Genomic DNA, 18927 nt, shown 5'->3' on the forward strand with positions numbered 1-18927 from the left:
TGGAGAAGGCGACCTTGATGCGAAACAGCAAACAGCTCCTCGCCCTTCTCCTTCGCCTCTACCTCGTGGGCAAGGTCGCCTTTCTCCTTTGCTGGCGCTGCATGGAGGTAAATGATTCTGGTGGAGAAGGTGACCTCGGTGCGAAACAACAGAGAGCTCCTCGCCCTTCTCCTTCGTGTCCAGCTCGTGGGCGAGCTCGCCCTTCTCCTTTGCCTCTAGCCACGATTTTCATTTTGCTGGAGAAGGCGATGGTGGTGTGGAAGACCACCTCCTTTGCCTCCAGCCTGTGGTGGGCGAGCACGCCTTCTCCTTCGCCTCCAACCGTGGAGAAGGGCGAGCACGCCCTTCTCCTTCGCCTCCAATCGTGTGCGATGACTAATGCACAACCTTAATTGTGTAGGGTTGTATTAATTAATGCCCACCCTTAGCGAGCATTAATTAATACAACACTAATTAATGCCATCTACTAAACAACTCCTTCTAGGGGACTCGGTTGGGGTGCTCTCTCGTTGCTGGGCCGGAGTTAGAGCTGAATTTCTCTGGTTAATTTGGAAACATAGATGTGCGACTGCTTTTGAGGCTGCTTACCAGATTCCAAGTCTGATTTGATGATTTTCATGTGCAGATCCATGACATTCACCTGGTTCAGATGAGATTGTATACCTCACAAGATGCAGTACTTGGAGAACTTTCAATGCAATCAAGTAATTCGACACAAGCTCAGCAACGTGCGCTCCAAATGAAGAAGGAGTGCGCTCCAAATGAAGAAGGAGGAGGCCTTTCGCTTTTTATATACTTTGCAATCCAGAATTGAAGATATGAGATAATGAGTTTTGTAATTGTTATAAGTGTTGGGCTGTTTCCCAGCCAGAGTGTGTAAATTCTGTCTCTCTCTTAATTAATTCTTGCGCTTGTTGGTAAAATAAAAATAAAAATACAACACTAATAAAAGAGTGAATATACACCACCACCATTGAGTAGATAGTCTCTTCAATTAAAATAATAATAATATAATGTGCCACGTGGTTCCTCGTCATCCAATTGGATACTAGATAGCCCCGCCTACCCAGATGGACCGTCGTTTCCGATCATCATTCGATCCATCGCGCCAGGCAGTCTCAGCTGCAATTCAAATCACCCCCAATCAATTCTAGGGTTTCACGCAGCAGAGTCTCAGTGCTTGCTCTGCTAGGCTTCGAGTGATGCGTCCAGTGTATCAACGAGGGAGGGCAAGATGTCCACACTGCACATCATAAACAGTACGCTGTTCCTGGCTGCATCAGCCGGCAAACACAGAAAACTTCATGCTAACCTAATTCCAGGGTTCCGCGTGCTGAAGAGCCACGATGCGAAGCTGAGGGGAGCCAAGCATTCCATCATCAGCTGCTCTGCATCTCCCAACCTGGGCGTGGACCACAGGTCCTTTGAACAGAAAGAATCAGAGCCCCCCTTGGAGGTCCAAAATCTGGGAGAAGCCCATAGCAGGCAAGGGTTTCTCTTTAGCTCGCATGGATGGGGCGCCCTCCGAGTCGACCATGATGACCTTGACATGCTCCAGCAGTTTTCCCAAGTGCAGGCCGAAGCTTTCCATGCCCCGGCCGCCTTCTTCAATGACTTTTTCTTTGCTATTTTCAAGGTCAGGAAAGCTTGCTTTTTACAATGTCTCTGTCTGGGCACTGCTTCGTTGCTCTCTAGGGTTTCCTCTGCCACCAACATTGAAGAGTATGTTATGACTGGCAGCTTGTTGAGATTTTGGTCTGACTTGAGTGAGGTTTTGATCTAAAATGCATGCGACAGGCTGAAGTCTTGAGTAGTCTTCTCTACAAGATAAGGCATGCCACCCCAAAGAGGTGAGCAAGGGCTTTGTGCCGATGTCCTAGAATTTACACTGCACATTGTTACACAAGTTAATGCATGGATTTTGGACTTCAACAGGTTTGCATGCCTAGTTGCAGTACCAGACTGTCCTCAAGGTGCTGAAACGAAGGTCGTCGGTGTCGTGGATGCTGCAGCCATGGCTGATCGATATGTTCTGAGGTGTCTCCCTGGTGCTGATGAGTATTTGTACATTAGTGGGATGGCTGTGGATGCCAATTACAGGTACTTCGGGATCGTTTCACACTTTTCTATTGTTATAATAGGTGTGGGCATGTGAACATTTATAAATAAGGAGAGAGAGAGAGAAAGAAAGAAAGAAAGAAAGATATATTAACGTCTACGAGAGGCCAAAGTCGGCCTCTGAGACAAAAAATAATACAACTGTGTTCTTCCGATCATCGGAAGAAAAGAAAGAAAAGAAAAGTGTGCATGTGTTTGGATACAACCATGAATCATCATGGATCGGTGGAGCCCATATACAAACAATATAAAAGGGGGTGGGGACGTGGATGGAGTGCTAAGGCAAGATGCATCTCTATATGCTGAAGGGGTAGTACAAGCATGCTATGCAGATCTATGTCTAACTCCATCCAGTGCCATAAGAGGGATATAAGATATCATACATCGCCGATGCTGAGGCTGTGAATGGCGTGAACATGTCCCCTGAGTCTGAATGAAAGCGAGCTAGCCTCTTCTGTGTCTCCATCTGGTGTCTCATCCGGATAGCTGCTATCTCTCGGTGACGGAGTCGGGGTGCTCTATGTCCAGTCTGTCTAGGTCTCCTCGTGGCTCTCAATTCCTCTGCTCTCTGTGCGGTCACCCCACGTGGTACATTAGTTGGCACTGGCATAGCTCTCTGGAAGAAATCTGTGAGCTGGGACTGTCTCCATGTTTGCAAAAGACCCCAAGACCATAAGTGATACAATGATATGCATATATAGAGCCAGACGTTTACTATAACTCTCTCTCTCTCTCTCTCTCTCTCTCTCTCTCTCTCTCTATGCTGTGTGTTATCTTCGTCAGGAACGATTGCAGAATTTTTGAGCATTGAAGTTACCGATTCTATCCACCGAGCTTCGGCATGTTACATTGGTATTAGAGCCTTCTTCTAGTGTGAAGATTCAACCAAAAAACCAAAAAAAATAAAGAAAGATTAGAAGGACAGTTGGTTTTTAGTTTTCGGAAAGTGTCCCATAGGTATAGTGGATGATCAGATTGCGTTTCGGAAAGGAACTGTTTTTTTCCACTATGGTGAGCTTTGATGAAGAGAGAGAGAACAAAGAACTTTGGAACAAAGAGCACCAGGCAGTCCTTCGAGGGCGGCATACATGAGTGCATGACATGTTCCAGACAATGATGCGAGATCTCGCAGACTAGAGCGCCAAATTGAAAGAGGAGAAGGCGCAAATCTTGGCCTTGGAAGAAAGAACCCGTTTTCCAGTCTCTTTTTCTCTGTCTTCTCCTTCCTTTCCTTCAGTTTCCCAAATCGTGACAGCAGATCCTTCATCGGATAACTCTTTTGAAGGGTTACGACATCAGCCGAGTTGGATCCTCGAGTTGCAGATGCGAGCAATGGAGATTCGATTGATAGAAGACTGTGCGGCAGCATCTCGTGATGTTGCACAAGACGTTGCCAAGCGGCGCGTGGAGCACAGAAGATTTCTAGCGGCTTTAGACGCAAGAGCGACACCAACGACTTCCTTGAGTTATCCTCTTGAGAGGATGAACTTCAATAAGTATAATGATAAACTTGATCTCACAATCCTTTATTCCCGGTTACATCAATTTGAAGCTTATTTTGCTGCAGTTAGAAAGAATGCTACCGACAGAGTGACCTTGGCTAGTTGGTATTTGGAAGGTGAAGCCATTCCTTGGTGGTCCCAGTGGGCTCATGTCCACACCAGGTTAAGTATGGTGGCTTACGATGTCTGGAACGAGTTTGTCCTTGATCTTAAGCGGTGGTTTCTACCGCCCCATTGCCTTGAACGACTCGAAGACGAGTTTAGGGGAGCACGTCAAAACGTGTAACTAGTCTTGCAGTTTGCCAATAAAACGTCGAAGATCGAACCTATGTTTGCAATTGGGCATCTCTAACAAGGACAAGAAAGGGCAGTTCCTTATGGCCTTGATATGCAAATCGAGTGGAGGTGCGTATGTTTCGGCCAACCACCTTCGAGGATGCACTCTTGCTTTGTGTAGAGTGCTGAAATAAATACAATGGCGGAAAGCCCAAGACTTACCAGCCTTCCACTCCCAAGGCATCCGTCTGAGAGGGAAAAGGCCAGAACTAGGTCAGAGCATGGGAGCCAGAGGCTCTAAGAACTCGACCAATGCGCCCAAGCTTACTCTAGACCAAAAAGCTCAGGTAGGCAAGACTGGTGGAAAACTGAGTGCGGAGCAGACATCTCAGTACAAGAAAGAGGGTAGGTGTTTCTTTTATCACACAAAAGGACACACTTTTGAGGATTATCCGAAGAAGACTACCACTCCATAAACGACCACCCCAGCCTCCATGGCTTGCATGGTGAGCCCAACTCCCCACATAGACCCTAGCGACCGTCCCTAGTTCTCAGAATCCTAGTTCTTCGGTTGGTGCAATCGTTAGCCGGGAGCTCGAAGATAAGAAGAAGGGCATCCAAGACCAGGAGTATGAGCGCAACGAAATGCTCAAGACCTTTAGCTACATAGGTGGCCAGAGAGTTGTTGTCTTGTTTGACACGGTAGCACGGAGAATGTGGTCATAGAACAGGCCACTCGGCGAGTCTATTTCGTCGACTTCGGAAGACAAGAAGGTTGAGGAATTTAGCACAGGAATGACGACGAGCATCAAGTTTGAAGCTCAAGGTGCTAAATTGGTGATTCAGGGCATTGAGTTTGTGTGAGATTTTATGGTTGCCCCTCTTGTAGGAGTAGACATAATTATGGGAATTCAATGGTTTCACAAGTTTGAGCCAAATATTGATTAGGACAGGCACACTTTTTGGATTATCTGAAATGTGTCCAAAGCCCTAGTGACCATGAAATGTGAGCCAGGAATCCTGAACTTTGCTCCTATAAGTCACTTGTAGTCTAAATGAGAAATCAAGAAAGGCACACAATATGTGATGATTTATATCCCGACTGCCTAGATGGTGGCCAGTGCTTTCAGAGAAGTACCCGGCTCTCCATGAAAAGTCCAAGAAGATTTTTCTGTTGGTGTTGAAATTCGTCGCCTTTCTCTCAGCTCCTACGCTGCCATGTTGGCAGCTTCTATTCCACGTGGTGGTTTTGGTCTTCACGGCCCTCCTATATGAAGCACTTTGCTCCATGGTCTCCCTCATCCCCCCACTTATGGCAGACACTGGGATTTGGGGGTGAGGAGACCATTCGGCCAGGCCAGCCCTCCATCCTCTTCCGCATTACTGGCGGATCTCTTGGGTGGCTCTTCCGTGTTTTTGATATGGTATCATAGCCTGTTCGGCACTTGGGCTCCTGCTCGGCTTCGCTCCTACTCGGCATCGTTCGGGTGTCTCTTTCGTTTCTGATATGGTATCAGAGCTTGTTCGGCTCTTGGGCTCTTGCTCTTCTTCTCTCCTGCACGGCATCGTTCGGGTGTCTCTTTCTAGGGGGATTTTGGCGTTGAAATGTGTCGCCTCTCACTCAGATTCTACGCTACCACATTGGCAGCTTCTCTCCCACATGGTGGTTTTGGTTTTCATGGCCCTCCTATATGGGGCACTTCGCTCCATGGTCTCCCTCAGTCCCCACTTATGGTGGACATTGGGATTCGGGGGTGGGGAGACCATAAGGCTACGCCTCCGTCCTCTTTCGCATTGTTGGCGGATCTCTTGGTTGGCTCTTCCGCGTTTCTGATATTTTCTTCAGGACAATCTCCCTCCCTAGCTCTCGCCGTCTAGACCAGAGGACCACAAGATAGACCTCCTCCCAGGCTCGGATCCCTCCAGCAAGTTTCCATACCGCCTATCCAAGGCAATGGAATCAGAGTTGGTCCAAGAACTGGTGCAATCTGGCTTCATACGCCCTAGTGTGTTGCCATTTGCAGCACCGATCCTACTCGTCAGGAAGAAAGATGACTCTTCTCGATTGTGTGTTGATTATCGTGTACTCAATAAGCTGACTATCAAGAGTAAGTTCTCGATGCCTCGAATAGATTACATTCTCGAGAGGCTGAATGGGGCCAAGGTGTTGTCGAAACTGGATTTGAAGAGTGGGTACCACCAGGTTAGGATTGTTGAGGGAGACATCCCCAAGACAGCAGCCTTCCGTATGGAATGGGATCACTATGAATATGTTGTCATGCCTTGTAGTTAGTCTAGCAGTGATCCAAGCGCACAACTATATCTCATAATAACCCAAGCTCTCACTTATATAGTGATAACTATGCCATAAATAGCTAACTCGCTATAAAAGGCCATGAAGCTTGTTTTATTAATCCAGGAACCCTAGCCAAGTATCAGCCTACTAATCCCTAATCCCGGGGCCCCCTAACCTGGCTGGTCGTGCCCTAGAGGACACGAGGATGCCCAAGCCAATGGGAGATACACAAGCTTGTGACAAGGGGGTTATCCAATACAAAGGACCAATCTAGGAGTATGTCGAAAAGTATTTCTACCAAAGCAAGCATCATGTCCAAAGTCTAAAAGCTCAAGGCACACAAACAATTGCCACTTTCAAGCGAGATCTTCCATAAACAAACTTTTTATGGATGGGAGAACGCATCACTGGTGTTCCGGAACCCACGCACAACATTGGTGCTTCTGTACTAACACCTGGCTTTGAGGTACATGAACACTTGCCAATATAGGGCGTGACAGCTCAAGGCATATAAAGAAGTGCCAGTCCAGAGCACGAAGTCTCAAGGCACACAAACAAGTGCTGGTCCAAAGCCCAAAAGCTCAAGGCACATGAACAAATATCAATCCAGAGCACGAAGGCTCAAGGCACACAAACGTGTGCCAAGCTAGAGCATGAAGGCTCAAGGCACACAAACAGATGCCAGCCCAGAGCCAAAAGGCTCAAGGCCACTCTACCATTTACACTGTGTCGGTTCTTTGACCACTCACCTTGGAGGACAGGTGGTGGACTCAAGTCAAAATGACTCACAAGTATATATAGCTTGGTGCTCAATAAGCATTTCTGCTACACGGAGTTTATAGGCATGTTGGCCAAAGAAAATCCTCGGTCCATGAAATATCGTGTTTCTTAAATCCATCATATCGTATCCCAATAAAGGGAGCCATAAAATTGTACGTATGCATGAAACCATAAGACCATAAAGCGGGCCAATGATAACATTATATGTGTGCCAAACCGTCGTATATATATATATATATATACCTTGAGCAAAGGATGCTCCATAAGTATAGTTCACAATCCTTGGTCAAATCCGTATGAAAACCATATAAACCATGCTATTCAGCTATTAACAATATTTTTCCCTCAAACAATTCAAGGCAAACAACACACAATTCTCCTTGTACAAACATACAAGGGGTAAGTATTCAAGAGCATCTGTAGTAAATTGCAAAAAGTATCTGCAATATTCAAGATCATCTGCAGTAACTTTGCAAAATTCGAAGTATAGATAGCTTTTCTTTCCGAGGCTCAATCATATGACTCGTGGGTTCTGGGCCCACCATGCTTCCGTAGTCAAGAGGTGTAACTCCATAGTGGTAGCCTTTGGTCACAAGCACAAAAAGCCATTTCCATAAATCCATAGACAATGTCGTCTTCCACTTATGCTCTTGTTATGTGCCATATGCATGACATGGACATGCTAATCTCTGAAAAGGCAGCAAAAAACATAGATGAATTAGGGCTAGCCAAGCTCAAGTGTAAGTAGAAGAACCCATGCAATACAAGAGGGTTGTAGCTACTATAGCTAGCCAACATAGAGTTTGGACAGCGGGTTGGGTGAATTGTTGCTAGCCAACAACAAGTTGGCCAGCTGGCCGTCCACAAATACTTCACTTGTGCTTTCCTAAGCACCCCTACCAGAAGGAGGATGTCTTGTTGTAGATGCTCGATCGATTCCTCCTCCTCTGAAAGATTCAACTCGTTCAGTTCCTTGGTGCTTTATGTTATGGTCTTTACAATCTTGATGCATATGAGAGAGTTCATATGATGCACATGCAGTGTTTAGTTCATCCAGTGTGACAGATGCAGAGCTATGGCATGCTCGGTTTGGTCACCTCAACTTTGCTAGTATGTTATGCCTGCAAAGGCATGATATGGTCTCTCCGCATTGTCGCCGCTTGATGCACGTGTCGAGCATGTATGTGAGGGTTGCATTTTAGGCAAGATGCATCGGGCACCGTTTTCCAAGAATGGTTCAATGAGGGCTTCTTTGGCAGCTCATACATAGTGATGTATGTGAACCCATGAGGACACCACCCATTGGAGGCTATTTCTACTTTGTTACGTTCATTGATGACCTTTCTAGATTTAGTTGGGTCTATGCTATGAAACAGAAGTCATAGGTATTTATGTGCTTTAAGTACTTCCAGCTCATGGCTGAAAATTTGTCTCGATCTAAGATCCAGACTGTCCATATAGATTAAGGGGGGGAGGGGTAGGGTATATGTTCAAAGAGTTTAATACATACTTGTCGGAAAGAGGTATTGAGCATCACTATACTGTGACTTATACACCTCAGTAAAATGGTGTCTCCGAGAGGAAAAATAAGCATAGCACAAGGGACGCGAAATGGGGACGGAAAAGATTTGAGAATGGCCATTCCCTATGACTACAGAGTGACATGGGACTGGAATGGGAACGGGAAGATGCTGCCATCCCCAACATTCCCAAGTCTTGAAATGCCCATTCCCTGTGACTATGAAAATAGGTCTCTCATGGCGATGGCACAATGTATAGTCAAAGGCCAACACTTGCCTCACAAGTTTTGAATGGAAGCTGTCATGTGTGCAACCTATGTCCTTAATAGATGTCTGACAAGGTCTTGTTAGCAGTCATCTCTTGTCTGTATATTTACACCACCAGGGCCTTTGTTGTGGGTGTGCTCGCCCGATTTAGGTGTTTTCTCATTTTTTCCCACTCTCCATATGTTTTCCCTATTTTTCCTTGGTGTGGGAGGCTGTCATGTGCCTGTTGGCTGATCTAGATGTTGGCCGACTGGACTCTGCTGCCCCCAGGCTGTCCCCTGTAGCTGGCCGACATGATTTGCTGCTGGCCAACTGGAGGGCAGAGCTGGTCGTGGCTATTTTGCTGGCTGTCGGCTGCTTTTCAGCAGGCCGAATGGCTATGTGGGGCCATATAAAATGGCCACTTGCCCCCCCACACTTCACATCTTGTATCTGGGATTTTCTCTTGTGTATATAGCAGATACTCTCTCTCTCTCTCTCTCTCTCTCTCTCTCTCTCTCTCTCTCCATTTCTGCGTTTTTCTGCTGTGCACTTGCTCTAGGTGTTTTCAGATCTTGTCTTCATCTCCGCTGCATATTTTGACATGGTATCAGAGCTCTAGGCTCTTGAAAGATCTTGGGAACTGTGTGAGCAAGAGGGGGGCTGTTTGTGTTGCTGATTGGAGGACTGTTTTGGGCCGTACGGAAAGAGGAGAAGCAAGCGAAAAGCGGGCCTTGTTGTTGGACAGCCACTTGCAGGTTTAGTTCTTCATTTTTTCCCACCCACCCTCCCTTTTCAGTTATACCCCCGCAATGGGAGATTTACTTGAGATGGCTGAGAAGCACGTGAAGATCCCGACACTCCCCATGTTCCCTGTGGACCGTCAGTTGGACGGGAACAACTACGGCATATGGAAGGTAATGATGGAATCTGTTTTGGAGTCTTACGACCTTGTTGATTTCATTGTTGTTGGGGCTCCACGGCCGGAGTTAGGGGAAGGGGAGTTACCCGCTATTCGGGAGGAACGAGAGGCACATGCACAGTTATGGGATTGTGTCAATGCCAGAGTCCATTCTTTCATCTTCCTCAATTGCACACCACAGGTAATCAATCATATCAACCATATGACGCTGGCCAGAGGTATTTGGCAGCATTTGGCTTCTCTCTACAATAGGGTATCGCCCATGAAGAGGATCTCCTTGGAAGTTCAGATGCGGGTGATGAATCCTGCAAAGTTGTCGACAATGCGGGAGCACATCAACAAGCTGCCTGCTCTTCAGCAGGAAGTTCTGCAGGCTGGGAAAGAGATATCATCGAAGGATATGGCCATAATGTTGCTGTCACATTTGCCCTCTTAGTACTCAGCTTTTTACTCTTCGTTGATTACCAGTGTTAGGCTCAGCACCATCACATGGGAGGAGCTTGTGCCCATGGTCTTGGACCAGGAGGAAAGATTCACGAACCCTCCACATGGTGGAGGTTCCGAGGCCTTAACTGGCCAACGGTCGAAAGGCCGTAATAACAACAACAAGGGCAAAGGGAAGGCTTCATCAGAGAAGTCTTCTGAGAAGAAGTCCGACTCAGACCGAGAGAAACTGAAGGCCGAGAGGACCTGCAATGATTGTGGCGAGAAAGGCCACTATTGGAGGAAGTGTCTCAAGCAGACTGGGAAGAGTGCTGATTCTTCAGCTTTAGCTACAAATACTCCAGCCTTTGTGCACTTAGAGATGATGGACACGGATGCTTCATCTTCTTCAAGTGAGGAGGCAGTTGGCTTCACCGCAAAGGATACTCGGGAATGGATTCTTGATAGTGGTGCTTCTAGGCATGTGACTCCTTCTCGTGACTTCTTTCTGGATCTGAAACGGCAGTCAGGTCGCATTTTCATTGGCGACAATTTCACAACTCCGATACACAGTGAAAGCCGGATGGATATCATTCCTGATGGCAGAGGGGGTAAGCATTCCTCTCGTGCTCTTTACGTCCCAGCACGTGGTTTTCATCTATTGTCAGTGCATAAGGTATGTAAGACTAGCTTCCAGGTGGAGTTTGAGGAGCATTCTGTTGCTCTACGAGACCGTGAGACTGGCTAGGTTATTTGGGAAGGCGGCGTGGGGAATGATATATATAAACTCTCTGCACTCTCCTCTTTGACAGGTTCTCAGATTGGTGACTTGTGGCACTTTCGGTTTGGCCACTTAAATGCGGACACGCTGCGGCGAGCTTTCCAGGACCAGATGGTGGTTGGCTTGCCAGATGTTGGCAGCAGGGGCAAGGACGCTGCAGTTCTTGCATACGTGGTAGGTAGCACAGGGAATCTTTTCCGAAGCAGGCTTCCAGGCGGGCTTCGAAACCATTGGAGTTGGTACACACTGACTTGTGTGGAGCTATGCGGACAGCATCCTTGGAAGGTTCTTTGTACTTCATGCTGCTTGTTGATGATTGTTCCAGATTCACATGGGTTTATTTTCTTTCTCAGAAGGACCAAGCTTTTGCTTGGTTCAAGGAGTTGCATGTAATGGTGGAGAACGAGTCTAGCTTGTAGGTGAAGACTCTTTGGGCTGACAAAGGAGGTGAATTTTCTTCTAATGCTTTCGTGAGATTTTGTGCGGAACATGGCACCAAGAGGGAGCTGGCCAATTCAGGTTCGCCGTTAGAGAATGGAGTAGTAGAACGAAAGAACAGGACTGTGGTGGAGATGGCGAGGACGATGCTGGAGCATCGTAATCTTCCTCATCCACTTTGGGGAGAGGCTGTGGCTATGGTTGTCCATATCCTCAACCGATCTCCGACGACTTCAGTACCGAACATGACTCCCTCTGAGGCATATTTTGGCAGGAAACTGATGTCTCCCATTTCCGTGTGTTTGGGAGCGATGTGTATGTTCACATTCCGAAGAAGCAGAGAGGAAAGCTCGTCTCTAAGTCCCAAAAGCTTATCTTTGTGGGATATAACTCTCTTCCCAAGGGATACAGGTTATATGATCCAGAGAGAAACGAGGTTGTTGTCAGCAGGGATGTGGTCTTTGATGAGCATGTTCCGGTTGCCACTGTTGATGAGCTGCCACTTCTTGGAGAACCAGAGGATTCTGATGATGATTCCCAGTCTATTGTTCCAGCTGGACACCCTCAGTTAGTTCAGGAGGTTGAGCCTGCAGCTGGAGGTGAGCCCCTGCAGCAGCAGGAGGCTCCGCGTTCTGTTCGAGTACCCAGGTGGTTAGTGGACACCCTTCGGGAGTCAGGTGTCACGGAGCTTTCCACAGAGGATGGACCTCGAAGATCACATAGAGTCCGTGATAAAAGTCATTCAGCGGAGCTATTTACGGGTAAACTATGCTTTGATGTCTCGTATCATGCGGGACAAAGAGCCCACTTCCGTCAAGGAAGCCCTTGCATAGGATACTTGGAGGAAAGCCATGCAGGTGGAACTGGATGCCATTGAGAAGAACAACACTTGGGAGTTGGTACTGAGGCCGTCAAAACGGTCAATCATTAGTGTCAAGTGGGTCTTTAAGACCAAGTATGCGATAGATCGTGTGTCGGTGGACAAACACAAAGCCAGACTTGTGGCTAAGGGTTATGCTCAGTGGCCATGCATTGATTATGAGGATACCTTTGCACCGACAGCGAGGATTACCACAATTCGGACCGTTCTTGCCCTTGCTTCTTCTCTCAGCGGTGGCCCGTATATCAGATGGATGTCAAATCTGCATTCCTTAATGGTGACCTGCAGGAGGAGGTGTATGTTGAGCAGCCTCCAGGCTTTGTGGTTCCAGGATCAGAAGGGATGGTTTACAGGTTAAGGATGAATATTTATCCTATAACAAAGGTTCCAGATTCATGCTTCCCGTGCTTTCCTCATTCTGCGATGTCCTAGACATGGTCCTACTGGAGGGACCTGCATGCTGAAAATCAGCCCCAACATCATGCTCTTCGTATGCATCATCTACCATAACAGGTTTAGGCTGGTACCAAGACTCATGCTCGCTAAACCTGACATCTTGGGCCCTGGCTGATGTAAACTTGCCTAGTTGTGGGGTCTAACAGTTTTATCCTTTCTTCTCTTGGGTAACCAAGAAAGATACATTTGACCACTTTTGGCTCCATTTTCCTTCTCACCTCATTGGGCACATGCACGTAACATATGCAGCCAAACACTTTCAAGTATGCGACTGTCGGCTTGATGCCATAAAGCTTCTCATACGGAGAAATGTCATGCGTAAGCGCTGTAGGTGTCCTATTCATGATGTGGATAGCTGAATGCATTGCCTCTGCCCAATAACTACTGAACGGCATATACATCTCATTCATCATGGCACGTGCAATTCAGCGATAACCTTGTTCTTTCTCTTAGCCAATCCATTCTACTGTGGAGTGTATCTACATGTAACCTATCTCCATATCCCATGCTCATGCAACAAGGTATCAAACTCACTCGAGAGGTACTCTTCCCCCTCCACCCATATGTAGGCATTTGATGTAACATCCCAGCTCTTTTTCCACCATTGCTTTATACTCACAAAAATGGCAAACACCTCACTCTTGGCTTTCAAGAAATACACCCATGTCATGTGACTGAAATCATCAATGAACGTGATGTATCTAGATCCCCATGGCGTGACATTTTTGCATGGTCCCCATATGTTGGAATGGACAATTTCCAAAGGGTACTTGCTTACTCTCCCCCTCTTTGGAAATGGTAAATGGGACTGTTTCCCAAATCGACATGCTTCGCACACATGGTCATAATTTATGTATCCAAACCATGGTCATAATTTATGTATCCAAACCATGGTAATCCACGCACAATCTCTTTGCTTTGCATGGATTTCAACCGCTGTAAATTTACATGACCGATCCTCTTCTGCCACAGTTCCACTTCACCATCTTGCTCGTGGCCTCTCTTCACATACATACCATGCTGTACGCATGGATTTCTGACATCAAGGCAAACAACCTGCATTTCTTGCATCCTCTCGCAAGCAATTTTCCTGGATGACCATTGTGGAAGTCTTCAATGAAACATACATATTTATTAAACCGCAGTTGTAACCGTTGGTCCATCATTTGACCTACCGATGCAAGGTTCTTTATTATGGTTGCATAGTGTCATCCCCTGTAGTAGCCACAAACTCGTCCGTTTGCATTTCCTGTATGGTCAAGGCACTCGCTGTGATACATCATATGGTTTTTTGCACCTGAATCAAGGAACCAATCATCACTATTATGTGGCTCCGACATGCTTCCCCTCGTACATGCTCCATGGCAAAGAAAAGGCCGCTTGACCTACCACCTTGATAGATGTTCCCTGTGTCTCTATAGCCAGATCTACCGTCATAGCCAAGATAGTGTCCATATTGATGTCGACTGCCACGACCTCTATGACTATTATTTTACTTGTCCTCTCAAAGTGAGTTCTCCACTTCTTGAACCCCAGGCAATAACTTCTCTACCGAGCTGCTTGTATAACCTATGCACACGCACACACACTTGTATACATGGCATCAATAGCAAGATCTCTTTTGCCTGAGAGGACTAAAAGAAAAAAATCTAGGGAAATTATCTTCTTGTTGAATAAGTTCCAACTTTTTTGTGCTTTTATTTCTTGTGGGGGTCATAGTTAAAATGAATGTGTCGCATTATCTGGAAGCAGGAGACAGAAGGTAGCAACAGTTTTACTCCAGGCATGTGACTTGACAGCATTGGAATGGGGATTTGAGTTTTTGGTGCTTCAAGCATATGAGGATGATAAAGCAGCACGGTGCCTCTATGCAAGAGCTGGCTACACAATCATCTCCATTGATCCTTTGTGGCTGAGCAAATGGCTGGGAAAGAGACGACGAGTTATCTTGGCCAAGAAATCCTCTCAGTGTATCCTAGAATGATGTTCATTTAGTTCTGTTTATTTATCTTTGTGTTTGTTAATCTATAAACTTGGACATTTAGAATCTTGCTTTATGTGTGGAAAATGTCTTGCGAGACATTCTGAGAAGGCCCTAGTTTTTCTAAGGAGTTTGCTAGGTGGACCCATTGAGTACTGAATATAGCTTACCATAGTCTTTAAAGGAGTAACCTCGAACATAATGTGATTAAACTTGGAATAGCTGGTGATAGATGCAACTGGAAGTGCTCATAAAAGGACCATCTTCAAGTAAAATATTTGGTTTATACTTTCATGCAATTAGGTAACTATTCTACCTTCAAGTCCAGTGAAGAATCCAAGATCTAGCACCTTATTGAGCCACAACTCAAAAAGCAGCACTGGCCCGGAAAACTGATAAAAGAAAACTAAATACAAGTATGGGATCGACCCTATGGCTTAGACACGGAGACCTTGAGACACTACTTTCGGTCTTGCTTGTCATGCTGCTATGTGTAGAAATCTATATCCTCTTGATTCCATACATAATTCGGATTGAGGATTTCCATTCTTGGGGCGGTAGGAGAGTGAGCGAGGAACGTAAGTGAGTGGTGAGAGACCGATCAAGCATCCTTTAGGGTTGCAATAATGTGGCTTTAAGTGTAGAAATGATCATATCCAGATGAATGCAATTCGGATCATCAACCCATCACAGCTCATGCATCACATCATGATCAATCTCTGCAACCCATCATCGTATGCCAAACCTACCACTATGGACTTCAGAGGATGGCTTTGTCTGTGTCGGATTATCCATAGAAAGCATAGGTTAATCAACATGAAATGGGAACATCCACTTGAGTCAAAGTGATGGGCATGATTTGAATAGATGCCAGATGGATTTGATTGTGTGTTGGTACTTTTTGTGTTGGAAAGGTTAAGCTGAACGTTGAAAGGGTTAAGATAATCCAGTTCAAAAGTGAAGCCATAATTATGAGCGGCATGCTCCAGAGGAGCACGTGGTCGGAAATGAATCAAGCAGCAATGTATCACAAATCTCATGAGCATTATGATATGTAATACTTGATTCATTTATCGCGAGGACCATCCGACTACAACATATCATCAATGTCATAATGATTCTTGATGATGCTGTTATCAATAACAATCAGATCCACATTGATTTTTAGAACATCCAAATATATGGCAGGGATGCATGAGACGACGTAGACAGTGGGATGGTCATTAATATGGCTGACATCATAATTATTAACTAACATCTTGAACAGTATTACACAAAATATTAGCACTATGAGCACATGCATCATCATGAAACGTGTCACCATATTCATGCTTGATTTTATCTTGGCATCACACAACACATCATCACTCACATTATCCGAATCTACCCTGGTCAACACATCAAAATCATCACACATTATCCGAATCTACCTTGGTCGGATTAGTGTCATTTCGAGGGGTTTAGACTCTTTGCCAATGGGTTAGGTGCATTCGAGGGTTCTTCGAGGTACTCTTAGCCTTCCTCGTCCTCTAGTATACCCTCCTTGACCTCATCTTTCTTGTCCTCCCATATACGTTGGCAGACCATTTGGTCTATGTATTTTTCAAGATTCCTAATTTCCATATGCCTCCTCAAACTCATCTTTCACCACCTTCCCATAAAGTTGGTGGATGGCCGACCATCCAGTAGTCTGTATATTTTTCAAGATTCCTAATGTGTGCCCATGATGATTATCATCACCAACAGACAATAGAACAATTGTACATACTTGGAAATGTGTACATCTATGCTATTGTTATATCCCACATTCAAAAGTACAGAGGTAAGATGTAAAGTCTTTCCCAAAATTTACTTAAACACAGTTGAAATAAAGTTAGTTTGAAACCAAACCATGAGGCTAGCTCACCTCCCAACACCACCAATCTCCTTGGAGCCAATGCTAGGGCTTCTTGCAGAATCCCATTGGCTTGTCTATAACAGACAATAGAACAATTGTACATACTTGGAAATGTGTACATCTATGCTATTGTTATATCCGACATTCAAAAGTACAGAGGTAAGATGTAAAGTCTTTCCCAAAATTTACTTAAACGCAGTTGAAATAAAGTTAGTTTGAAACCAAACCATGAGGCTAGCTCACCTCCCAACACCACCAATCTCCTTGGAGCCAACAGACAATAGAACAATTGTACATACTTGGAACAGACAATAGAACAATTGTACATACTTGGAAATGTGTACATCTATGCTATTGTTATATCCCACATTCAAAAGTACAGAGGTAAGATGTAAAGTCTTTCCCAAAATTTACTTAAACGCAGTTGAAATAAAGTTAGTTTGAAACCAAACCATGAGGCTAGCTCACCTCCCAACACCACCAATCTCCTTGGAGCCAACGCTAGGGCTTCTTGTAGAATCCCATTGGCCTGTCTATAACTCTAGTGTCCCATACAATTGAAGCTTGCCATAGGCCTTCTACACGCCAACCTATAGTCGCCAGGTGTGGTTGCCCTCTTAGTCCAAGCCAGACCTTCAATGATGAGTCCACACAATTATGTCTCGTAATAACCCAAGATCTCACTTATATAGTGATAACTACCCCTGTAAATAGGTAACTTCCCTAGCCAAGTATTTGCTTGCTAATCCCTAATCGTGGGTTTCTCTAATCCTCCTAGATTATGTCCCTTAACTGTAGAGTAGTGTCTAGATACATGACATACTTCCCCTCTTCAAACGTTTACTCTTAAATGAAATTAGGAGAGTGCTTACTCAAACTAGCTACCGACTCCTAAGTTGAATCCTCCTCCATTCTATCTTTCCACTTAATCTTAAATTCAGGGATCAACTTGCTCCTAAGTTGTTGTTCCTTGAAATCTACCACCCTCTTGAGTTCATGTCAAACATAGGACAAGTCCTCAACCTTGACAAGTTCTTGAGGGGTAACAAGGTTATCCTTAGTTCCTAGCATCTCTTTCAGTCGCGATTGCTCAAATGAAAGATTGGGTGAAGTTTCACATTAAAGGAAACTATAGTCTATAAGCAACCTCACCAATCCTTTTCAAGATCCTGTAAGGTCCCCAATACCTAGGGGATAACTTCCCAACCTTCCCCCTATGTAACGTCTTTGAACTTTGGGGCACTCTCAAATAAACTAGAATGCCCTCAGTGAAAGTTGTCTATCAACATAAAACTATGCACCTTCTTGTGCACTCCTAATAGCCTCTCTTGTATTGACTAGCATTTCTTGCATATATGCTAAGAAATCTCTAGCCGCATCAATCTGAATACCCTTAAGTTCAACTGTTACTCAAGATCTAGGTTGGTATTTGTTCATCAGCACTAGGGTGCATACTTCGCACTATTATAGATAAACCCAACGATTGAGATGTACTTCTCTTGATTTGATGGTCTCTTGGAGACGTATGCATGAAGCATAATCTCCAAAACTTGATTTATTCTCTTTGTTTTGTCCATCAAATTGAGGATGATCAGAGGAACTCATACTTAACACAGTCTCCAATCTCTGGAAAGCTAGTTGTCAGAACTTTCTAGAAAACTTCAAGTCCGTATCATTGACTATATCAAAATGCAGTCCATACAACCTCAAAAGCTTCTCAACAGCTCTTGTGCCAATTTAGCTGCCTTCATTGTCACTTTTGTAGGTAAAAATCATGCCATCTTCATTAATCTGTATACTACCACCACCCAGATAGCATCATGCCCCTAGTTGGTGAACCTACAATAAAGTCCATGGAAATACTCTCCCATTTACCTCTTGGGATTTCTAGAGGCTAGCCCTAAGGCGTTCAACCCTATTCACTTGACATTGATGACAACGACATAGTCCTGAACATATGCCTATATCTTAGGCTAATAAATTGTCTGTTTTACTATATCATAGTTTTGTTGTACCCCGCGATGACCCCATTGTAGAAGCCACATAGGATCCTTTTTCTAGTCTCAGGGCTATCCAGTGCACAAATCTTCTCATTTTGGAACAACAATCCATTCCGGATAAGAAATTGACCACCTGCCACACTCACAAATGGCATGACTCTTGAGTCTCGATCTAAATCTATGGAGCTCCCTACCTAGACCTATTGCCAATACAACTAAAATGACTATTGGTCTCACATAGCCCTCTTAGAGAGTCATAAAAATCAACCCTAATCCGGCTCAAAGAGTTCACCTCTCGAAGTCTATTCAAGGCATGCACCACTTGACTTAGGCTACCCTTCCGATACTTTTTTTTCATATCAAAGTCTTGCATCAACTCAGTCCACTGTGTCTTCCTCCCCCTCAGCTTAG

The 18927-nt window shown here is 45.1% G+C and overlaps 1 protein-coding gene across 1 annotated transcript; it reads left to right on the forward strand.

Annotated features, from left to right (window-relative positions):
- The first annotated feature begins 1063 nt into the window (after positions 1-1063).
- Positions 1064-14685, forward strand: LOC147639873 (Acyl-CoA N-acyltransferases (NAT) superfamily protein). Its single transcript, XM_086774966.1, has 4 exons — positions 1064-1636; positions 1798-1850; positions 1936-2100; positions 14391-14685. The coding sequence occupies exons 1-4, from the start codon at positions 1235-1237 to the stop codon at positions 14620-14622; spliced, it is 852 nt and encodes a 283-aa protein (XP_086631092.1). The 5' UTR covers positions 1064-1234; the 3' UTR covers positions 14623-14685.
- The last annotated feature ends 4242 nt before the right edge of the window (positions 14686-18927 follow it).

This window comes from Cibotium barometz, chromosome 3, assembly GCF_041138505.1.
Source record: "Cibotium barometz isolate CiBa-2024 chromosome 3, ASM4113850v1, whole genome shotgun sequence".
In the NCBI taxonomy this organism is placed as follows: domain Eukaryota; kingdom Viridiplantae; phylum Streptophyta; class Polypodiopsida; order Cyatheales; family Cibotiaceae; genus Cibotium; species Cibotium barometz.

Excerpts from the sequence above, each read along its gene's own strand:
- LOC147639873 (XM_086774966.1), top strand. The coding sequence starts at position 1,235 with ATGTCCACACTGCACATCATAAACAGTACGCTGTTCCTGGCTGCATCA. Across the intron at positions 1,851-1,935 it reads AGGCATGCCACCCCAAAGAG|GTTTGCATGCCTAGTTGCAG; the intron begins GTGAGCAAGGGC and ends GGACTTCAACAG. Across the intron at positions 2,101-14,390 it reads GCTGTGGATGCCAATTACAG|GAGACAGAAGGTAGCAACAG; the intron begins GTACTTCGGGAT and ends ATCTGGAAGCAG.